Consider the following 25,033-nt stretch of genomic DNA (forward strand, 5'->3'; position numbering starts at 1 on the left):
AGTCGTCGCTGGGGCATAGCCTTCGACCCCACATGTGTTGGAAGTGCCGCGCAGCAAGAACAAAGACACAAGAAACTTGTGCGTGTGCTTCGTCCCTTCTTGTGCTCTTGTTCTTGTTGCGTTGCAGTTGATGCCATTCCAAGATGATCAACCAACAAGCCAACTTTGCCACTTTTGTCGATGTGGCCCCTAAAAACACTCAACTTAATGATTTTGCAACAAATAAAATCAAACCTCATGATCGCCAATCAACGGCGCCTTCTTTTATTGCTTTTCTTTTCCTTCAGCATTGTAGCGCTTGCTGCTGTACATCTTCAAGCATCCTCGTGATTTGTATGATCTACGGCTTTGTGTTATTGCGTCCCCCGTTGTAGTGAAAGTTGTTTTGGTGCACTGTGGAAGGAGGAAAAGTCGATGTTTTGGTGTGCATGTCATGTAGTGAAACGACGCGTAATATGAATGTTTTTTTGCGCGTTGTGGAGCCCTGCCCTTGACTCTACTGCCTACTAGCTCAACGCTGCGCTCTGCTCACACCCTGATGCTCGTTTTCAATTTGTTGCTGGGTCATGTGCTGTGGCGTTACCGTGCAGTGCGGTGTCACAAACTCGCTCGGTGTGTGGATGGCGGGTCGTGATGGGTGTTAAACTGTTGCAAGTTTTGCCAAAGCAGAGCTAGTAGTTCATCCAACCTGTTCACTTTGGACAGTCCATCTATTCGCTCGTGTGTGCGCGCCGACGTCGCTGGCGTGTTTGTGAGTGTGTAGCCTGTGATCGCTCTGCCAGGTGAGAGCTCAATGGGCGATAAATGCGGTTCAACGGAAACTACTCGAAAAAAATGTGGCTGACCTACGACGCAAGGAAAGCAAGTGACGGCTTCGGTGAAGTGACGCGTGCTCCCAGTGTCGTGCGCTGCGCGGCATAAGTGCGCAAGTTCGCGAAGCCCTGTTGTGATGTTGATGACCTATTTCACAAGTAAAATACTAGATGCACGCGTTTGCTGTGATCGTTTGACACGTGCCTGCAATACAAAGGGACTTTACCTCTTTGAATTAGCTGCCTGTTTCTGAAAAGAGCTGGTAATCGTGGTTGAGCACCTGCTTTCTTCACCCGATTTCGAGTCCAGAAAAAAAGCACGTGTTCCGGTGTAAACAGTGAGGCGGTACATAACAACTGGAATGGCTGCACTTGCTTCTCTCGTGTGTGTGTCCATGTTTTCTCGTTTTGTTGTAAAAATAGTGGATGGCTTATTCTCTGATCTTAAAGGATGTAGATGAAGGAGAAAGAAAATGTGTTATTGTGTATCTTTCGCACCTCGTAAAGTAGTTGTAAGAAGCCGTGCACTCGGAGTCGCGAGTCAGCTGCAACGCGATTCCTCTCTCCCTCTACCGTTTCGATTGTTTTGGCATGGATTGCGCCATGCACTCTGGCACCATTTTTCTATCCTCTAGTGTACACATTTTCTTCAGTGCACTTTGCATTGTGATCGTAGATAGAACGACGGCTGCTGAGCAACATTCCATCCCTGCAGAGTTCTTGTCTGTGATTAGAGCCACTGAACTAGTCAAAACACTTTCACTGATCTATGTGTGTCTATATATGCCCCTACTTCAAGGGCTGTACTATCGGCGTCAAATGAAACGCGAACGGTGTGCACGGCCGCAGCATAAACTGAAGGCATAGTACGTGTCGTCCCGGGGTTTGACCGTACTGTACGATGACGCTGACTTCAATATCTTTTTTTCTGTTCTAGTTCTCCTTTATTTGTAATCGAGATAAGGAATATCAAAGAAAACAGAAGGTAAATATGTCACAGTAGGACGTGCACCTTTGCCCCCTGCAAGCATACTGGATGAGCAAATCCATCTCATGTGATGAGTGTTAGATGGATGCAAACTGTACCACGAGCGGTGCTGTTCACATTTCATTTGACGCCGATAGTGCATCTGGTTTTGCTGCACTTTGTGATAATACTCGCCCTATACTGCAGTAGTTTAGTTGCTGTTGTCATCGATTTTTATTTTCTCGCTTTCAAATAAAAAATAAACAGAACAGAAACAAAAATATTGCAGTATTGGGAGAGCATCGTCACGCAGTGCAGCCAAACTGGATGTGCGCACCTGTCGGTGGTGATGACCGGATGGCTATGCTTCAGCCATGTGCTCCACTACTTGCACTTCATTTGACGTAGATAGTACATCTACTACACCCCATCAACGTGCCAGATCTAATGCTGGTGGCAGAATGCTGGGAAATCTGTTAACACTACCTGTACTACAACCGGGACACCCTTAACTGTGAAAACTTGATAGTGACTCTCTGTAGGAAGTCTTCAAAAGTATGCAGGGCTGTTTTCTGGTGCAACAGATACCAAAAGCAGCATCGCCACCACTGCACTGTACAGGCAGAGTGGTGAAAGGAGCTACTTTATCAATCTGCGTGTGCGTTGGCCGACCGAACGTATACCTCTCTTGGCGGCGAGTAATCTGACTCACTTACTGCGTGGGCGAAAGCATTGATGTCTGGCTCATGAAGGAGGATACAAGCGGAAGTGTGCTGAACTGGGCTAGTTGGTGCATGGTTAGAAGGGAATTGAACAGCGCAAGAGATGGGATGTAGTGAGGACGACAGACACGATGCTGTGTTGGTCATCCTTACTACATGTCGTTGTTTGCGCTGTTCGATTCCCAAGCATACTGGCAACTTGTTCCCTCTGTCTGGCACTCCCTTGCAGACTAGTGGAGCGCTGGCTCCCCGCTCTATGGCCTAGGCCAGGCGATAGAGGTTGAAAACTGGCTCTGTAGCGGAAGGCACAAATAAAATCATAGAGACCTGTTGACGAGTGACAATGTTGTGCCAAGGCACCAGAACTATGGTAGGGTTGCTGACAGAGATCTTTGTTGTGGTCAATGTCACTACAGACAAACTGATGATGAGGATGACGGTGCTACCAGCATGTTGTGATGTAAGCTGAGATGGCAGCCACCTTAAAAATTACAGTGCTTTACACGATCCTTTGGCTAGCAGGCTGTGGGTAATGTAGTGTGCTATCAACACAAAGTCAAACGGGAACAATTCAGAACCTACTGCAGTTGGTTGTTTGGTTCACAGATTCACCTACATTTCCAACAGTGGCATAATTCAGATTCCAACATGTACACTTTGGATTACTCTATGCTTAGAAACTGGCTACAGAGCAGCTTCTGTTTTTTTATATTTTTGTTGCACTCTCATTTTCCACACAGTTTAGTTGCTGCTCAATTTGCTGAGCAATGTTCGTGCTGCAATATAAATTCCATGGCTTGCTACAATGAATGACTTGCAATTATCGAACAGCTTTTAAATGTCAAACACAGAAGCTGCAAGAGGCTGTTGCTGATTCCTGGTAAAAAAGTTTTATCAAGTTCAAATTAAGGCACCACTGTAAATGCTGCAACAACTGGTGCGAAAACAAGGCAATAGAAGGCACTTGTTAACTTGCTGAAGATTCATTGAGGGCTGATCTGTTTGGCTGAAATTAAAGGAACACTATGAATAGAAACACTAAATTCACTTATGCTGACAAGGTGTTCTTTCGAAACTATATTTTTCATAATTTCACTGCGATAGGTTGATGCAATTATTAACGCTTCGAGGGTCGAAGTTTTTCACAAGAACCATGCCCCCATGGTCATTTTCTTTATTGTAGTTTCCAGCGGTAGGAAATGGTTAAAAGCTCATGAATAACGCAAAATCTTATTGCGAGCAATATTTTGTCTCAAGAACACTTTACTCACACCAACCAACCGTATACACACAAATACAGTAAGACTGGAGAAAAATGTCTAGCAACATTTATGGCTATCAATTTGTCTCAAGAACACATCTTATGAGAAGAAGAAATGCGTCAGAAATGAGTGTAAGAAACACTTGAGTAGTCGCCGCAAGAAGAGGTGCCGCGTGCAGCCACATCAAAATCACGGCTGCACGAACCAAAGGCAAAGAGAAAGAAAACTTAGTATCTGTGAACTCCGGCCTTGCAGGGCTATATCTAGTATGCCGGAAACATGATAGCGGTGGCTGTAAAAAATGATACCATCTCCTCCAGGTATGCCTTGGAGGTAGTAGATGACACTCGGGAACTTGTGAGCATGCGAGAGCGTGCGCTTGGAGGTAAACAAGTTGCACCCCAGTGAGCCGAAACACAATTTCACATGACTTTTGGCAACTGCGTAGAGGTGGCAGCACCTCTCAACAACCATTGGTGTCAAATGCGAAATATCACTCATACGATTCGCGCTATCCATATACGTTAAAGACCGTGCAGGACGGTTCAGTGGCACCGTACATGTACTGCGAAAACAATGAATGAACTAAAAGAACTGAATGTGAAAGTTCATGTTCTTTAAAAATTTGCGCTGAGACCCCAGGGTCGATATGGCAGTGTGACGTATTCGCTCATATTCGAGCTGTTGTAGTGCGGTAAACATTCTGCAAACTTGTCAAGTTTGGTCTTTGGCTCTGTTAGAGTACACTGCAGTCCATCTTTGCAGACAAAAATATTAATGAGACCTGAAAAGACTTGATTGAAAACGTCACGGCTAGCAGGGTTGTGGGAACCTTAAGAATGTCTTGCCACCGGCCTTTTATTCTTGCATATTTTCTGGCTTCCGTGTTCTCATGGCAAGAGTGCCTTTTGGTATTATAGAAAGGTGTTGTACCAAGACAGGTCAACTTATTTTTCTTTTTAGCGTCTCTTTGAAGCGACAACCTTCATTACCCACTTCCCCCCACTTTGGATAGATGCATTTTCAGCCGCTGAAACGAGAAAGGCAAGAAGGTAATAGAGCATGTGCCTTCCTACAAATATCTCGGTGCTCATCTAAATTTAAATTTAACATGGAAAACGCACATTGAGCACACTCTAGCTTCAGCAAATCATTCACTCTTCTTGCTGAAAACATGAAATACGCACTTGCGCATACTAGCATACACGCCTTCACACTTGCGCATACTAGCATATGTCAGCTGTTCGGTACCCTGACCTATGCATATCTAACTGACGACATTCAATTCCTGCAAAACCGTTCTGTTCGATTCATTTGTTCTGATTATTCGTGACACTCAAGTATAACGGCAGTGAAAAAGGCGTGCTGAACTCGAGAATATTGTACGCTGCCGACAGATTGCTTGGCTCTCACTTTTTCATAAGCTTTACTGTCACGACTTGCTTCAGTGAAGATTTCTTTGAAACACCTTCTGTAATCGTCTCTTGACATGATCAGTTCCGGCAAGATAAAGTGCTTCTCATGTCACTCATGTCCATTTCATCCATTCCTTCAATCTAGAGCGATAACCAATTCGAATAATTGGTCACCCCCCCCCCCCTACATAGTCACTGACCCCCATAAATTTCATAAGCTTGTGAGCAATGCCTGTTTCAGTGCTGATGCACTTCTTGTATTCCCTGCTTTCTTTTTTTCTTTTCTTATTTTTGTATATTTGTATTTCTGTGTCTGCCACTTCTAATACACTTTAATGAGAAATTTGCTATTGCTTGTAATTTATTGTTCATTTTCTTGTGAGGTCTGGTGTACATATTTCCTTGCTGACAATTCTGTTTGTGTTTATGTGTTACCTGATTTTGTGACTCTCCTCCCACCCTACGCAATACCTTCGGAAGAGAGCCTTTAGGGTTACCTTAAAATAATAATAAATACTAAATGCTGGGAGTCAAGATCTGATGTGTCCAGCACTGTGACGTGTCTGGTTGTCACCTTGGTCTGATTTGATTGTGAGCTGAGTAGATTACCCTGGCAAGCTATCACTTGATGTTGAAAATTATGCCTAATTCTTTCTGTGCAATTTAAAAAAAAATATTTTTTCAGAACCACTGAACAGTGCCTGCAGCGGTCATTAGTAACATGTTACAATGTCTTTCAGTAAAACAAAATCACTTTGCTTAATTGAAGTGTTGGTACTATGAGCTTCAATCGTATGAGTAGAAATGTGCTTAAATTTATTCCTACTTGTCTGAATAATCAACTGTTCTTTCTGCAAATGCTTACACAAAGGTGGTGATTATTAGAGGAATTGATAGGCTATGACTTGTTTCCTTTTATATGCACCCTCTTGAGAGGGAGAGATCAAGTTGTGACGTTATGAATCTATAATTAGGCCAGAAAAAAAATTTGGGTATTTGGATTTGATCCACATTTTTACTGTAAACAAATGTACCATGGCACACAGAAATAAACACACTCTTGCATCTACGCTGATACAAAGAAAGCTAACTACCACTGGACACACAAACACACTCAAGCATTGTTTTACATAGTCAGATGCAAGACGTACTCTGTTGCATTTTGTGTTCTACCATTATCAGCTGTGTGTAAGTACTCTACAGTTACTTACCCTTTATTGACTTAAATTTTAAAACTATTTCGGCAACAAAGTATAGTGTTGATTATTGTTTGTTGTATTGTAGACAATTGGTGATATGATGAACAAGCTGCTGTGGCTCTTTCACCATTGTGTACAATAACTGATGTGCCTTAATTGTCCTGGCTTCGACTTTGTTTCTGCTTGTAAATTTTAGTGTACCAGTAGCATTGCGGTCAGCATAGAAAATTTATGTAACTCAAGTATTGAATCATCCAGAATGCTAGAATACCTTCGGAAACCTTGCAGGTTCTTGTTTCATTCTGCAGATGACTTTTGTTGCAGAGAAAACTGCGACTAAATGGTACGGCACAATTCTTATGCTATTCAAACCACCCTCAACAGCAGGTGGTGTCCACGTTGTACCCCCCAATAATGGCTCCTTCAGAGTAATGGAAACCAGTCTTGAAGGCGAATTGTTTTGTGTATTGCAGGCACTGTAAGCGACACCATAACTACTTTGTTTTGGACACCACTGGTAGGATCTGTGACATAGCTGTGCCAGAAATCTCTGAGGTCATGCTCTGTTGTACACTGTTGCATAGTTTAAAGAACCCAGTCATGGAGGCTGCCATGCTCCTACACTTACAGAGTGGTGTTAAGTGGCAGCATCGGTGAATTCTTCTGCGATGAAAATCTAATAAAATTAGCCCAGCTGCATGTTGTCGATGCAATGTAATCAACTTTCTTTTTATTATCAGGCGTTGCCTGCAATTTTCCAACTATAAACCAGCCATGTTAAGTCGCCTGGTTGGGTAAAATATTTGTACTATTGTGCTACCAATCCTCTTCACTGTTTATATCATTTCCTCTGCGAAAGGTCTAGTCTGTGAATATCACACTCTGGACACACTAGAATAATCTATTGCTGTGACTTGAACTAATCTTAGTCTCTAGTGTTCCTGCCACTGTACTTTAGAAAATGAAACCTCGTCAGAGTTCTGAAATTGCATTTCTTTTGTTCCGTATTTTCAGGTGTTCATTCATTGAAGATGTGGTGCTGGTACATGCTGTCTCGACATGAGGAAGATTGTGGTTGATTTTATGTGTGTGGGTGCACAGCTTCTAAGTGCTCGCAATTTAGAGTTCCTCGGTGGATGAATGTCATCTCTATTATTTGCCGTTTCCGGAACACGTCTGTCACTTGCTTTATTTTGTGGTCCGGAAATAGGAGTGGTTGTAACCGCAGGTTGCAGCTTGCTTTCAGATTTGGTAATCCATACTCCGTTTCATACATTGCGGGCAATGCTATGATTGCATTCACTAATTACTCATTGCATTCACTAATACCAAATTGGCCCAAAAACAACGCTTCACAATATGAAACAACACCATAGGTATTCATCGTGTAATTGACTGTAACATTTAGTCTCGTACTCATATGTCGCAAAATATGGCGTAAACACTGAATGAAATGAATCGTAGATCTCTACCTATTTACCACCGAACGAGCAGACCGGTACGTTATTTTAACCAGCGGTTGCAGCACACCACTTGCACTTGTGACCAAAACCTAGTCCTACATCACATGCTCGATACACAAAGGTGTATCGAGCATGTGATAAATAAATAAAACAAATAAAATTCTGTTTGACTTTACCTTATTTCTGGAAGTTGTATAAGTTTTTCCATAGAAATTGTTGCAGATCAAACACAACTGCACTTCAAAACTCATGGAGTGAGATTGCTATGATCCCATTACTTGAGTAGCCTGCATGGACTGACCTGCTATGTATGAAACGGAGCATAAGGGCAGACAGGTTTCATGGCTATTGCATTCCCTGATGAAGATGTTTGACATGAATGTGCACCAATAGTAGCTGACTTCTTCTGAACACCTTGCTGACTGCTGTCTTTCTAAGCAATGTCCCCCCCCCCCCCCCCCCCATCTTCTTTTGCAATGCATGACATGTTTCTCATTCAAAACTAAATTTTTATTTGCTTACCTCTAATCATAACTTCAGTGCTCTATGTTTGAATTTACACTTGTTTATAATACACCACTGAACTAAACTGTCTGAAATACCCCGTGAACACATTATGTAGCATGAGAAAGATAGCATCCATGTTGGATTTCTTACCAGCTTACTTTTTTCATATAAGTGAAACTTTGTTGAAATACTGAAGGTCTAGACTAAATGCATGGCCATTTCTTCACAAGGGAATAATGTATGTTGATGGTAGCATGAGAAATATTAAAAGACAAGAATGTTTTAATGTCTTCTGCATCATTGCATTGCCTCACTTCTAGATCTCCACAACTCGCCTTTACTTTTATGACAAATGTGCAGTATAATTGACATGTCATGGTTTTAGATAGGTACTTCAGTGCAATGAGATTGCATTGTAGAACTCTCTAGCACTAACTGCACCAAGAGCAGAATGAAGTATTGTATAAAATTGAACTTTACCTGATGAAGTACAAAGAGGTATGTTCCAACTACTTAACAGCAGTGTTGAAGGCCAACTACAACAAAATTATGTTTTGCTAAATTGGTAATAAATTAGTAGTTTATACTATTGAAGCAATCTTGGCATAGCTGCAGGGCTGGTGATAGTCCAATTTTCTAATGAACAGCCTTTAAATGTAGCACCTAAGCAGACGAGACGTGTACCTGGGGGTTAGCGGATATGACACAAGTTCCGCACATCACTGCAGACATTTTAGCGGGCATTTGGTGCCAGCTGATCTCGAAGATCACACCAAGGGGTTACACGGGCTTTTGATGTTCCGGGTCGTGCTTAATTTCTGGCAAGCGGTATGGTGGACGTTTTTTCAGTTTTGCTATCCAGAACATCTACTTTAGCTAGCGTTTTGTGGCGCATCCACTGGTACTTCAAACATAACATTTTTCTTTATATCTATGATATTGGTAGCCAAACTCTTCCAAAGTTCCGAAATTTTGTTGTAGTTGGCCTTTGACACATTTACTGCAGCATCAATGGCAGGTCGTAGCAGTCCCCTGTGCAGCTGAGAATGGGCGAGTGTCTCCTATAGTGCGGGAGCGGTATCTTTGTAATTAATTGGTGAAAATATTGCTGCAAGGCATAGTAGCTATGTTTTTCGGGACCCCGAGAACAATGGCATCGTGAATGACTCGTCAGTGGATCGCGATGCACAGATATTGGGACCTCACTAAATCCGGCCACAGTAAGCGTGTTCAAAACCTTTGCACGTGGTAAATTATATTTTCTGGACTATACTCCATGATTTTTACATGTTTAAGTGGTAGCTAGGTGCCAACTCTGAATTCCTGATTCAAATACATGTAAGAAATAGTCTCATTGGACAGCCATTGGATATATATGTTGCATTTGGGAGGGAAGGTAAATTCTAGCAATGCAGGAACCGGAAATCAGATTTAAAACCTCATAGCTTTTAAGAAAAGTGTCAAGAATGAGCACATTACAAAAAACTTAAAGCCCAAAGTTTACTATTCCATAACTCTGCTATAAAGACTAATGCAGTGTACTGCATTTATTAGGAGCACCTGAAGTGGTCATTCACGATATATGAGTCTACAGCCTATGTGGAATCGTTACAATGCTTATGAGGTTTTTTTTTCAAAAGCCCTACTCATAAATTAGTGATATATAGGAGATGAGTGTCTAACACATCAATTTTGGCTGCTTAAGATGTCTTATAGGGGCGCTTTACAGAATTGTAGTATTATTTATTACTGAGTTTGAGTAAGAAACTTTGTAGTTGAGATTTCTTTTGATTTTGCAATTTTCAACAGTTATTTATACAGACCAGTACCAGATTGATAGCCTATCAAAAGGTGTGGTCTAAACACAAAATTTTTCAGGATAATAGGCACACCTAAAAGAAACAATGCCCAGGTATGCCAGGATCTTCTCACTATGCGACTTAGCATAGTGAAATGGGCTAATAAGATGTGCAATGTAATACTGAGTTCAGCATTTTTAGGCTTTATCCGGGGGGTAGACTCTAGGTTGTAGGGTTACCGTGCAAGAAGTTCATGTGCACAATAGTTTGTACTGGACTTACTACATTCGTATTGTTGCTTTCAACTTTGCCTTTTCTCTGGTTGTTCTTGTTGATTGTGTTTTCTGTACCTGTAATTTGTCATTTTGTCAGAGCTAAAGAAAAAGAATTCACGGCTGGTGGTGACTTTTGAGGCATGCTATATTGTACAGCTTTTGTGGTGGGGGGTGGCATACTCCTGCATTTGCAGCTTATTACCTTTATTTTTTTTTCCAAACTTCAAGGATTGGGCCTGGAGCCAGATACACGGGAACAGCCAATGCTTCATGGCATTGATCTTCATTCCCTGCCAGTGTACCTGTCATCGACGGATCTGGAGGAACAGGACACCCTGTCTTCTGTGCCTGTCACCAATGCCATGAGTGCGAGGCTCTCAGAAACAGGTAGGCAAGTGTATCAAGACAACTGCAACTTTTATTTATCTGTTCAATCATTTATTTATTTCGTTGTATATTATCGAAAATGTTACATTCTGAGAGGGCACTATTGTAGAGGGAGTACATTGAGAACAGTACAAATGCAACAACTTAAGAGGGGGAAATAAAAATGAGATTAGTTACTGCAGCATAAACGTACACTAGGCCTACACGTCATTTATGGCCGTAAAACCGAAAGTGATGTACATGTGGTTGTTGATAACCATTTGCCTGTCGTGACTATGTAGTAGAACTGTTAAGACAAACCTGAAGGCACTGTGAAAATCTGTTTATCTTATCAGATAATCGTCTTGGCAGAAGTTGTCCACAAAACTCAAAATCTGTAGTTCTTGGTGTGCCAAATACCCACAGCACAAAATAATAAATGAAGCAGCAATAAAACCAAAAGGCAGATGTGAAAGAAAAATGCATTTATTACATTTGTATCACAAAAAGGGTGCGAATCAGTGCACTGTCAAAAAGCCTGAGTGACTGAAAATTATTGAGCAAGAGTTATGTGCCCTGTGCGTTACTCGAACAGGTGCCCTTACACAACAACCACAGCTCTCCTGCAGCAAAATCACTTGGAACAGCTTTTGCATCCATTGTTAGCTTGGCCTCGAGACTCGTATAAGAGTTGTTATTCGTTATGTATTCGAAAAAAAACACCAAAAATATTTGACAACATCGACTAGTGAATTTGGAAACCGAATACGAATTGACCAACAGGGACTATTTGATCCATATCCAAAATTTCGAATATTCACACGTCCTTAAGCAGCATAAAGAGGTTATGGGTAACCTTCCTTTTTTTTTTTTCAGTTCAAGCCAGTTTTATTGAAATGTTCATCAGGAGTACATATATATACACGCAGGTTACAGGATCTACAGCCATAGGCCAGTACCTGATCCATCAGTTGTCATGCAAACGGAAATAAAACAACATTGCCAGTGTTGCATTTCAAGAGTATGCCCCTCCTTAAGTATGCCCAATTTTAGGAGCAGGCAACTGGCGAATAAGCTCTTTTATGCTACCACGTGGCATCTAGGCTGCCTAATTTGAGGCCCTCACTCTGAAATGAGCGAGAGTAAGGAGATCTGAGGGCTTGATTGCAATAGCTACAGAAAATTAACAGTAAACATGCACTTTGAAAGGCATAAAAAAAATTAATTGACCTTTGCACTCCCACATGCAGCAGGCCCACCCGCATTGACACAAAGGCCTCGGCTGTCCCTGGGAGGCGGTGAAGGGTTGCCACCGGGAATCTTGCGGCACCAGTGTCGCTTCTGCCCGTACGCATCGCGGCACCGGGGCAGCCTGGTGCTGCACGAGCGGGTGCACACGGGCGAGCGGCCGTTTCGGTGCCACCTGTGCAGCCGTGGCTTCGCGCACCGTTCGCACGTGGTGCGCCACCTGCGCACCCACACCGGGGAGCGACCCTTCCGGTGCCCGCTCTGCCCGGCCGCCTTCTCGCAGCGCAGCAACGTCAAGGTGCACCTGCGCTCGCATGGCCTGCACGCTGGCGGCAATCGCCAGTCACGGCCAGCCGACACCAACGGCGCAACGCAACAGGCGCCCACACTCCACCTCTGACTGCGCGAAGCGCTGACACCGCAGTCTCCAATCAGGGCGTCCAGGTCTATTTTTGTTAGCCATCTGCAATTGGCGGAGCACGTGTTGCTGACTGCCGAATACTGCTAATGGAAATGCACAAAGATTCTTGCTAAACTTTACCACAGAGAAAATGATGCTGCGATTGTTCAGCTGCCGTGGGAATGATGGACTGTACATTCAAATGTCTCCATAATGACCATGGATATAAGGAAGTATCATGTATAGCAGATAAGCATAGATATAACAAATTTTCGCTTATAACAAAATCAAGAATGTTTCTCACCAATATCAACACCTAGCATACGTTTGTTCACAGCAAATATAGGATGTGCAGGGAAATCTCGATATGATGAACTTCAGGGGGCCGCGGTAAATTGGGTGCAATTCTCAGCATCGAGAGCATAGTTTGACAGTTGTGAGGCGATTAGCACAGTGATCCATTCGCACCTCCCTTAGGTCACGTGCATGTTTGATATAGAGTGCTGTGTAAAAATAATCAAAATAAAAACGACCGTATAGTTCTTCTGGCACCTTCTGGCATTTGCTTCTGGCATCTTCTGTCTCGTATTAATGCTCTGGTAAGCTAATACTGTGGTTGTTTTGCAGTTTGCTCTTGATTCACCCATTAGAAGCTCTAAAATTAGTGCAGTCGAACAAACTGCAATTTTCATGCCTTTAAGCTGGAGGCTTTAGCTTAAAATTGTGACATGCCACTTGTAGAAGGACAAGTGGAGACAGTAGTAAGGTCTTGATGAGGGCTAGTTTGTTCATGATTTTGAACTGAGGTTTGAACAGCGCGAATAAAACAAGGACACGAAGAAACAAATACCAAACAAACAAAGTAAGAAGGAAAGAGAAATCATAGAGGCATATCATATTCGAAAAGAAAGGAGACAAATGTGTTAAGTTTTCCCTCTCTCGCATTGTCGGAGAAAGAAATAGCTTTTTTGCATGATAGGTTATGATCTTGCTGATATTGCGGATGTTTATATGACTGCTGTACGCATGCCTATGCTAAAAAAGTATAAATGGCTGATGATTTTCAAATAAACTTCCAGTTGGCAGTCAGCGCTTGTTTGTGGTATTTGTTTCTTCGTGTCCTTGTTTTATTCGCGCTGTTCAAACCTCGATCAGTTCAAAAAAAAGTGAAGACACTTTTGTATGCCAAGAAAACGGCTTTCGGGATTATAAGGTGCCGCACTATGGCAGCAACGAATTGCCACAGTCGTGGAAGCCCTGCTAAGTTTTGAAAAACTTTTTCGCAGCATTATGAAGTTGGGCAGCACCTAATAAGAATAATATATTGCTTCCACATTTTTTCCTACTTGTTTCCTGCTTGCATGGCAGTGCATTGATTTTTTGCAGGCAGCATGTACAAGCACAGTTTGCTTGTATTATGACATGGAAAATGTAGATGTGGTTCTCGTGATGAAAACATGCGCAAGAGGCAAGCCCCAGCATATGCAGCTAGTACTTCATTAAAATGGTGACTACTGCCACCATTAGTTGGGCGGATGTGCTTTGCAGAAAAGTGCACTTGCGAATAGGGTCTATCGTCGTGAGTATTGCGTGCATTTTTCTAACACTGTGTGCCCTGTACTTTTCCATTCGGGTATGCCGCATGCGTCTCAGAGTGCCAGTGTTATTGACAGGAAAGTAGTGAGCACAGAGGGTTAAATACAGTCGAATTCCTTTATAATAAGTCGCATCTGACATGAAAATAGCCTCTTTATGTCTGATAGTCATTATAAGCAACTATTTGTTACATGCCGATATTTTCAAGAAATTTTAGAATTGTATTGTTACAATTTGTTGTATCCATGTTCTTTGTTATTCCGGTTCAACTGTAAAGGAAATACACACAAACAGACGGTGATAATCATTGTGGAAGAAAATAAATGCTATAGGTGTAAACTATTTTAAGAATGTGCAAGTGTGGTCAGTTTTCAAGAAGGCCAGGTGTTTTACAGTTGAAGTATAAATGAGAGGGTAAGCTTTGAGACAGATACATCCACTCGGTTGGTGGCATGTAAGTAGAGAAAAAAAAATACAGAGCGACATAGAATATGAATCAGTGGCATGTTTATTTAAACACAGTTAGGGAATAGAATCTGTATCTTAATTAAAGCAGCATAAACTAGAATAGTAAACACAAATGTGGTGGCTCATGCCACCACAGTGTTTCGTGGGTGATGCTCTGAGTGCCACTGATAATCATCACACCCTCAATCACACTAGTATTGGCACGTTTTTTGCTTGGGCTTTGCTTGATGTAAAAGGATGTGAGAACGTGTATTTGCGATGCCCAATTTCGTTTTGGGAGATCCTTTTTGCATCGCACGAAGTGACAGCTGTTCTCATTGATACCAAAGGCGTTGCCTCATCAGCTCTTATCTGCCCAAGAAATGAAGGTGTTCGTGGCGTTCGCTTACTTTATTCTTGTGAATTCTAGGCATCTGAAAGAAATAATGTGCGTGTATCCTTAAGCACCCAAAATTCAGCTGCCCGGTGAAGGACGTGGGCACGCTATTGTCACAGTAACATCTGTGCTGTGACACCACAGTGTTTTCATTCAAATTCGCTACAGACAGAGCGTGATGCTGAGTGAATGTACTCAGGCATTGTATTGTTGTTTAAGGTGCCACATATATGCCTGCCAGTGCCGAGAGCACCTGCTACAGCGCCACACGCCTCGTAGCCCAAGCTAATGAATAATCTGCGTGGTGGTTTCTTAGACATTAATAAATCAGCTTGGTGAAATTTGCATTAGTAATTACAGCACAGCAGAAATTTTACACATTATCTGAGTTTCCAAAGAAACAGATATTGAATAAATGAGGATTTGCAGTATGTCAGCATAATGGTTTTCTGCAAGTGGCACTCCAATCTAAGCTCTGCCTCCTCTCTGTCATGAAAAACGAGAACTTGCTAAGTGAAAATCTGTGCATAGTTTTGAAAAATATGGGCATCGGAGGATCAGTATTGCATTTCCTGAAGCAGCCAACACCCACCAGCCTTTTATGTCGCAGCCGTCTGCTCAATCTAGCAAGAAGACTTCATACAGTGTGTCCTTTCTATGGACTATTTCAGGAAAGCATTAGAGTGGGCTGTTGGCATGGTGTCATCTAAGTACAGTAACCAGTGCTTGGTGTGTCTTAGTCGTTGTGTAAGCATCAAAGCAGTTGTACAAAGCCATTTGGCATGTCACAAGTTCAGTGGCTTGAAATCACCATGTGCAAAAGCAACTAAAATCATGCAGATCCTGTTCACTGTGGGAGTCTGTTTAAGCGAACTATGGTGAACTGTCAATACGAAATGGCACATCTCGATAAAGAGACATGCTGTGAACTTATTGAATCATTACATGGGTGCTGTCCTTTATTGAGCTATTTGTCAAGACAGCCGCAACCATGATCAGCAAATTCTGGTAGGGCTAATCAAAAAAGCTTCGCTTTTAGAATTGTTTGTGCCGCAGTCCAAGGTGGTGGTAGTCTTGGCACTGCAGGCCTGTCGTACGGCACTGCTAGCACATTAGTGAACAGTGCCACCTATGGTGGAGACTTAATTTATGGCATGTGAACCAGGCAACTCTTCTCCAGATATATCTAGGGCATATGCTGCAATGGTATTTTGTTGTAGTTTTCCGACGTTTACTGTTATTGACTTTGTAAGCCTGAAGCACTGAAAAGACTGCCACATGTACAGCTTATTGCTGGTTTTCGATATCAACGCATATGATTGTGCTGCTAAATCTGGCATTAAACATTTAGACTTTACTTTCAGCACCATGAAGTGTGCCTGTCAACTGTGACATGTTCCATTTGTGTCTTGGTCCTCTTGCATTAGATTTTCTAAGTGTTTTTCAAAACACATGTCGCTTTTTCGAGGCCGGAACCAAAACTGCCAAAGCTTGATTATATGCCTATACAATCTGCATTGCCCTCTGTCACACTCAGACTTTGTACGACAAGCTGCAAGTGCCAGTCAAAACAAGAATACAATGAACATCATATTTCACATTACCACTCATGAAAGGAAGACATTCACTAATTCAACTAATTCACTTAGACTGGATTATGTCACAGAAAATATGTGGCGAAATAAAATGTATAGCTGTTCTTTGAGTAGTTTTGCATTACTGTTGCGGAGAGCTTAGCATACGGAAAAACTTGTGATGTAAAGTTGCCAGAGGCACTTTTGAGACTTCACAGGAAAAGACTATAGCAGTCCACAAACATACTTTTGCTAGTTGGCGACAGCTAGTTTTCGGTACTCATGTCCACAATACCACGATGGGCATCAGCGATACTGTGCTCTCAACTTTAATTGAATTTTACGTGGCTGTCCGTGCATCCTATGGCACAAAGAAGTGTTCAACATTAGTCAGGACGTTGGAGTAGTATGAGATCAGAGCCAAAAAATTCCGGCAGAAGCCACCTCGCAATAAATGTCAACATTAATGCGATTAGCATTGAACCAATGCAGAGACACAGCATATTGTCAAATGGTTCACTTCTGTGTAGCGAACTGCTTCAATTTTCTGTTTCCAGCATCGTCACTTCTCCATAGTTCATTGCTCCTCACTCAATGTGCCCTCTGGTCTTATTCTGTTCATCTATTCCTCACGCTCGGCTGCTTCACATGCCCAGTTCCACATACCCAATGGCCCCAATTTTCTATTCAGGCATACTCAGTGGAGCAAGTTGGCTTGAAATGGGCATTGTACCACAAAGTGTGTCAAGTTTCCAAAGAATGCTAATCCCAATTAAACAACAGTGTGACTCCAAGGCAACAAACCTGCACCCTGCTGAGAGTGGCTAGATGGTCACGTGTTACTTTCCTTGGAGCTGCTGAGAGCAAAAGTATGTTTGTGGACTGCTATAGTCTTTTCCAGTGAAGTCTCAAAAGTGCCTCTGGCAACTTTACATCACAAGTTTTTCCGTATGCTAAGCTCTCCACAACAGCAATGCAAAACCACTCAAAGAACAGTTACAGATTTTATTTCGCCACATATTTTCTGTGACATAATCCAGTCGGAGTTATGTAGACATTGTTTCATTCAGATTCCACGCTGTGAATTTCCCATTGTCACTATATTTCTGCTTCTTCATCTCTCAAGCACGCATTCAGATGCCCAGGTAGCAGCTTTCTGAGAATTTATAGCTAAAAAGTAACTTCCAAAACATGCAAGTTATCTGAAACCACTCTGTGTCCCAGCACTTCTCCTCTGGGGTATTGTCTTGTTCACATGCCATGGAGGAAGCTCTCACCACTGGTGGTGCTGTGTCATTAAATGCCATGAGGTAACTGCACAGTACCTGCGGACAACTACTAGAACAATCTGCACTAAATTCCCAGAAGTTCAGTGCATTCCTAATTTATGTGCAGTAGATTCATCATCATCATCAGCCTATGTTTATGTCCACGGCTGGACAAAGGCCTCACCCAGCGACCTCCAGTTACTCCGGTCTTGCGCTAGCTGATTCCAACTTTGGCCTGCATAGTTTCATCACTCCACCGAAATTTCTGCCTTCAACTGCGCTCCCCTTTCCTTGGCACCCATTCTGTAACTAATGGTCCAGCGGTTATTTGCCCTATGCATTACATAGCCTGTCCAACTCCATTTTTTCTCCTAATGTCAACTGGAATATTGGCTATCCCCGATTGCTTTCTTATTTAAACCGCTTTCTTTCTGTCTCTTAATGGTACACCTAACATTTTTTCGTTCCATCGATCTTTCTGTGGTCCTTAACTTGTTCTCGAGCTTCTTTGTTAACCTCCAAGTTTCTGCCCCATATATTAGCACTGGCAGAATGCAATCATTGTACACTTTTCTTTTCAAGGAAAGTGGTAAGCTCCCAGTCAGGATTTTGTAATTCCTGTCGTATGCGCTTTAACCCAGTTTTATTCTTCTGTAAGTTTACTTCTCATGATCAGGGTCCCCTGTGAGTGGTAAAAGAAAAGTGCACAATCATTGCATTCTACCGGTGCTAACATATGGGGCAGAAACTTGGAGGTTAGCAAAGAAGCTTGAGAACAAGTTAAGGACCACACAAAGAGCGATGGAACGAAAACTTTTAGGCCTAACAATAAGAGGCGGGAAGAGAGCGGTGAGGATCACAGAACAAACGAGCATAGGCAATATTCTAGTTGACATTAAGCGGAAAAAGTGGAGCTGGGCAGACCATGTAATGTGTCGAATGGATGACTGGTGGACCATTAGGGTTACAGAATGGATACCAAGAGAAGGGAAGCACAGTCGAGGACGGCAGAAAACTAGGTGGAGTGATGAAGTCAGGAAATTCGCAGGTGCAAGTTGGAATCAGCTAGCGCAAGAAAGGAGTAATTGGAGATCACAGGGCCTTCGTCCTGCAGTGGACATAAATATAGGTTGATGATGATGGTGAGTAACTCACCTAGATAAACGTACTCGCGTACAGACTAGAGTCTGACTGGCAATCATGAATTCTTGTTTCCTTGCCAGGCTATTCAACATTACCTTTGTCTTCTGCATGTTAATCTTCCACCCTACTCTTGCACTTTCTCAGTTAACATCCTTAATCATCTGTTGCAGTTCATCCCCAGTGTTCCTGAACAGGACATCGATCCTAGGAACACTATAGAAGAGATATTGGTAGAATTTGTGGAAAGGAATAGGCTTCAAATAATAAATACCTTCTTCAGGAAGCGTGGCAACAGGAAGTGGACCTGGAAAAGCCCTAATGGAGAAACAAGAAATGAAATATATTTCATACTCTCTACCTATTCCAGCATAGTGTAGGATTCAGAAGTGTTAGGTAGGGTAAAAGGCAGTTATCAGACGTTAGAGGGGTCTAAGATTGCTCACACTTTGAAGAGAGAAAGAGCAAGACTAGTCAAGAAGAAACAGGCCAACCTAGACACAGTAAGGGTAAAAGCAGACTAATTCAGGCTGGTGCTCATAAACAAATATGCCGCTTTAGAAGAGGAAGATGAGGATAACAAAAGGTAATGAATCAAGCCATAAGTAGGCTGATTTCAAAAGCAGCATTTGGAATGGGAGGTAAGGTACCAAGGCAACCAGTAGGTAAGCTTTCCCAACTATCAAAGGACCTAATAAAGAAACGACAAAGCATGAAAGTATCTAACTCAAGAGATGAAATAGAATTCGCTGAGCGGTCAAAGGTGATAAACAAGAAGAAAGTAAGGGATATTCGAAATTATAATGTGGGAAAGATTGAGGAAGCCGTAAAATGTGGACGCAGCATTAAATCAGTAAGAAGAAAGCTTGGCATAGGACAAGGCAAGATGTATGCACTGAAAGATGAGCACGGTAATATCATCAGCAATTTCGATGACATCGTAAAAGCAGCGGAAGAATTTTATACTCACCTGTTCAGTGCCCAACACAGCCAAGCTACTTTCATTCGAAATAGTGATGAACCGGATACAGAGGCTCTTTCTAAGCTAGTGATGAAGTTAGAAGGGCCTTGAAAGACATGACCAGGGGAAAAGCTGCTGGAGAAGATGGAATAACAGTAGATTTAATCAAAGATGGAGGAGATATCATGCTTGAAAAGCTTGCGGCCCTTTATACGCAATGCCTCACAACTTCAAGTGTACTGGAGAGCTGGAAGAACGCCAACATTATACTAATCCATAAGAAGGGAGACGTTAAAGAACTGAAGAATGATAGACCCATTAGCTTGCTTTCAATATTGCATAAAATATTCACCAAGATAATTTCCGATAGAATCAGGGCAGCACTTCAATCAACCAAGAGAACGGGCTGGCTTCAGGAAGGGATATTCTACGATGGATCATATCCATGTCATCAATCCGGTAATCGAGAAATCTGCGGAGTACAGTCAACCTCTCTATATGGCTTTCATAGATTATGAAAAGGCATTTGATTCAGTAGAGATACCAGCATTCATGGAGGCAATGCATAATCAGAGTACAGAAGGTATATGTGAATATCTCGGAAAATATCTATAAAGACTCCACAGCTACCTTGCTTTTTCACAAGGAAAGCAGAACATTGCCTATCAAGAAAGGGGTCAGGCAAGGAGACACATTTGCTCCAATGCTATGTATTCACTGCATGCTTAGAAGAAGTATTCAAGCTATTGGACTTGGAAGTGTTAGCAGGGAGGATCAACGGCAAATATCTCGGCAACCTTCAGTTTGCAGATTGACGTATAGTAGACTGAGGGGGCCGTGGATAACTGTTCACCTTATCGGATGGTCATCTTAAACAGAAGCTATTCAAAGAACTCAATATCTCCTACTCCTAATGCACTCAAATGCGCGTGACACAAAATACCTAATAAATAAAACAGCATTACAACCAAAAGCCAGATTTAAGAGGTAACATTGTTGTATTTGCATGGCATAAAGTGTATATGTGCTTGCCAAATTGCTGCTTGCCCGCACTGGGCACATCTGAGCAATATCAAAAAACTGATATTTCGCCTAGCTTGCGGGAAATGTTTAACTTTTCAAACACCATTTTCTCATTGTTTAGCTAGGGGAGTTGCCTCCTCGAAGTCTGCCAATCTGGGGGTGCTCAGTTGCTGGCCTCAGTGACGGCTGTTCAAATTGGGCGTATCCAAATTTGCGGTTCATTTTAAACTAATTTTTCTCGCACTGGGTCTATGGGAAACCAGCCAAATGCTCACAGATTGTTGCTTATATCTAAAAAATTGGTGATGCATCCGTCCTTTGTAGATTATTGGCAACGTTAATGTGACTAACAATCTACCTTATGATGGGTGTGTGATCGGTGATGTGTTTTATATGTTACGATGATTATATTACGATGAGCGGCACATATCAAGTGGCACGTAACAGAGTTTCACATACTCAGTGACCCAAGTTTGAAAGAAATGTGTTAGACATGGACAGATAGATACCGAAAACTGCATGAGGTATCCTTCGAATACTTATCTCATTAAAAAATTGTCTTAGCCTGATTTGTTTAACATGAGTCTGCTATGTACCACATCATGAAAATTCAAAAGCTAATGCGGAGCTTCACAAGGAATTTACAGAAGTATTGAAAGGGTGGCTTGTTCAATTGGAGTCTCTGGAGCAAGTGATAAGATTGGCTGGACCACAGAGTGCATGGTCTTTGCCCATGTCAAAGGTCTGAAGACCAGTGAGTTAAGTCCAAGCTGACATACCTTATTTGGTGCGATAAGTAGTATTTATGCATGAGTTTGCCAACCTTCATTGTATGTATATTGCAAAAGCACAATGGTGACAGAATTTAAGGTTGACATAGCTGACATCAATTTCGTATGCACCTGCTAGTGCTGTACATCTGTGTTTCCAATTTCGCGGAATGCTACCTGTGTTTTAATTTCTCTGTGTCCTGGTGAGCCTTGTGTATTCGAACTGAGTTGTCTATTTTTGTTCATTCAAATTGAATTTTTGTACAGCCAAATTTATTCACTGTCAAGTGAATAAATCTTTTCTTTTTTTTTAAGTGAATAAAACTTTTCTTTTTCTTTTTGCATGTGTATTGAAGTGTCTGGAATGCCGCCACTGCCAGGAGAGCTTAAACTATCTGCTAGGTTGTGTTTCCATATCACACATTAGTTTGTTTCTGAATCAGGAAAATGGCTACCAACACGAGAGTAGTACAAAATAGCACAAGGAAAGCTTTGCAGTTGCAAGAAAAGTTTGCCCTAGTTCTGGTATTGAACCTGGGACCAATGGCTGTGCACGGTCAGTAGCTGGACTATGTGAGTTAGCTGGAAGGTTCACAGATCTTGGAGCGAAGCCAAATTATTTATATGGCTACCGCTGGCAAACTAATTCTTGGACCTCAGTGTTTCTGCATTCGCATCGACCACCATTGTAAAGCTGATGCCAAATTCTGTAATTACTTGTAATTTTATCTATTCGTGTAGCCTTGCACTGCCTTAGATTATGACCACTTTCCCGAACAAACTATCAACGATATCTGACTCTTGTCTGACATTAGCTAGTATATTATATATCTAGGGGAAATTTTGTGTTGCAAGCATTCACCGTTATACTTAGTGTTCTTTTGCTCTTGCAAATTAATCACAGTTAATTTTGTATATTTAGGTCCCGTATTAGGACGCTTTAGGAGTAAGGGACCTAATGGTAGGTGATGCCATTGGCTATACGAAACAATGCAACGAGAATACAAAAGAATAAAAAGGCATACGTACAGAGGTATCTGGGTTTTCGGGTGCACAAAGCTGCTTGGGGGCGCAATTTCTAAAACTGCTTGCTGTTACGCATCGATATAAGGCTGTACTATAGTTCCCTTTCTTTTAAATTTCTTTGATTTCTTTCTAACCACTCCCATTTCTAATGCCTGATGTTTTTGAGGACAAACTAAACAAACAAAATGTCACAGTTTGGCCCAACTGGCGAAGCATTGATTGCGATAGCAAATTATTAGACAGCTATATAAAGTTAGCTTAGTCATTTTATCACCTGCTTAAACTGCTGTAAACATTTGCTTACTAACTGCTTACTAACTACTTACTAAGCCCGTTGTCACACGCACACAGGCAAACACGAGCACAACTCATTCGATGACTGTGGACACTTGCTGTCAGAATGCTGGCTTGATGAAGAGTGGCAGCAGTGGTGAGGAAGTTACCCTTTGTGCTACGTCTTGCTTGAACGCAAACTAGGTGCACTAGAACACAACACACACGTAGCCATCAGCTATCTGAGGTCGGCTAGCCTTCGAACACATTGCAGATTGCCTCCAAGATAGGATGTGCGTGGCTGCGCTCAGCCACCGCAGCTGGAGTAGAAGGGGTGATGGGCATTAACCTGCCCTTTTCACACCTCTCCTAGCTCACGCACATCCCCCGTCTCCCTCCCTTGCGCATGTGAGCAGACAGTGTACTTCCTCCCCGCTGTCCTCCCTTGCAAGCACGAGAGAACACTGCCGCATAAAGCCACCATCCTTCTTAGCTCACCCTCACAAGCGTTCACGCATACCAATGGCATACGGTGTGCGGCCTCGATGTTATCACACTTGGACTTTATACAGAACATCGGCGGTAATTCACCTGGAGTGTCCATATAATTTCTGTCGCAATAATAAATGGAAAGTGTTGGTTCCTAGTTTTAGCCCCTGGCTAGGACATATTTTGCTTCAACTGCAAAACTTTCAGAGACACCGGTATAGATTTTGTTTGTAGCTTTGTGCCACTCTTGGGTGGCTGTCAATTTTACCCTTGCATGAAATTCCCTCATCCTTAAGAATTTTCACAACACCGATTTGCTGATTTCTTTTAGGGTTCTTTGGCAGTATTTTAGAAACATCATGCATGAAGCTTACATGTTTGGCAATATGTCTGAATATGTTTAAATACTGTACAAATATGTGCATAGTGTGAGAATGGCCATAGTCAAAGCTTCCTTCTGCTGACGTAATGAAATTTGTAAAATTTAATGAGTGACCGATAATTTTATTCATTGGGTACAAGAAAGCATTTGACCATGGCTCTTACACAAATGTATCGATTTCCAGAGACTCGTATCTGAAACATCTGACCCCTTATTATTCTTCATTCGGTCTTTTCAGAAAAGATGAATGCCGACATTTTCACTTTAAAAGCACTTCAGTATTTCCATGTCCTACAAAGCAAATTTTTTATTTAATCTTCTTTTGAATCATACTGCTTACAATCTCTATGAAATGCGCTCATGATGTAAAATTGTAAATACTATACTTTTGGTTTGCCCATATTAATCCTACAACATGTTTACTGTAGTTGTAGGAATTTTTATATACTGTGTTGTTGATATTGATTTCGCAAAAGTTTCAATAAATTATTTCTAAGCAGCTGTGCAACCAACAGCTTGTACTTGCAACTAAAATACAGCAATGGCTGTAATGCCATGGATACTCGGCAGATGCTGACAGAATGCTGACAAGATGTACGCATGCCATGCCATGTTCTCGGTGGGGCTTTTTTGTGACGTCACTGCATGGTGACATTGTGAAATTTCAAGCATTCCCTTGTGACAACGAAGTAGCTGCCATGGCTATGACGGGAATGTTGCCAGTATCTGCACCCAACTACACGAAGTCATTTATTTATAGATGCTTTTCACCAGGCTCCTGATCGGTACTGCGTTGTTTAATCATGCAGTGACACTTCTATCAATTACCTCAACCTGCCTTTAATGACTGTGTTTATGATGGCACACTTGATGCTGTTGCAGTGGAGCAAGCCACTGTTTTAGAAGTGAGAATGACTGGGTGAAGGATACAAAGCCTTGGCCAAAGCTTCAGGAGGCATGTAAATGTTACATATCCATTCTTCTGAGCTCCTTAAGCCTTGTTCAAATGGTTTGAGCACTGCTGTACAGTGTTAATGCATGCTGTAAGGCAGGGTTAGAAACTATTCCAAGGGACAGCTAGTGCCTTGGAATGCAGTTTCTGAATGTCTGCGTCTGAAACAAATCAGGAGCACATTCTTTTACGCTTAATTCTTTAAATATATATATCTGCTGGTCACTTTGAAGCTGTAGCTTGTCATGTTGTTCGATCAGTAACTTGTTTCGAGGTGCGATGTGATTTCATAAATTACTA

The 25,033-nt window shown here is 42.0% G+C and overlaps 1 protein-coding gene across 1 annotated transcript; it reads left to right on the plus strand.

The window, feature by feature from the left end:
- The first annotated feature begins 4,042 nt into the window (after positions 1 to 4,042).
- Positions 4,043 to 12,435, plus strand: LOC119466495 (zinc finger protein 319). The gene is made up of 3 exons (XM_037727007.2): positions 4,043 to 4,148; positions 10,650 to 10,808; positions 12,038 to 12,435. The coding sequence occupies exons 1-3, from the start codon at positions 4,043 to 4,045 to the stop codon at positions 12,433 to 12,435; spliced, it is 663 nt and encodes a 220-aa protein (XP_037582935.2).
- The last annotated feature ends 12,598 nt before the right edge of the window (positions 12,436 to 25,033 follow it).

The sequence above is a fragment of the Dermacentor silvarum genome, chromosome 10 (assembly GCF_013339745.2).
Source record: "Dermacentor silvarum isolate Dsil-2018 chromosome 10, BIME_Dsil_1.4, whole genome shotgun sequence".
NCBI classification, from domain to species: domain Eukaryota; kingdom Metazoa; phylum Arthropoda; class Arachnida; order Ixodida; family Ixodidae; genus Dermacentor; species Dermacentor silvarum.

What these genes read in the sequence shown, in the direction of transcription:
- LOC119466495 (XM_037727007.2), top strand. Translation starts at nt 4,043, where the DNA reads ATGATAGCGGTGGCTGTAAAAAATGATACCATCTCCTCCAGGTATGCC. An exon ending in GCGAGAGCGTGCGCTTGGAG is followed by an intron (nt 4,149 to 10,649) that starts GTAAACAAGTTG and finishes CCAAACTTCAAG; the next exon opens with GATTGGGCCTGGAGCCAGAT. An exon ending in TGCGAGGCTCTCAGAAACAG is followed by an intron (nt 10,809 to 12,037) that starts GTAGGCAAGTGT and finishes TCCCACATGCAG; the next exon opens with CAGGCCCACCCGCATTGACA.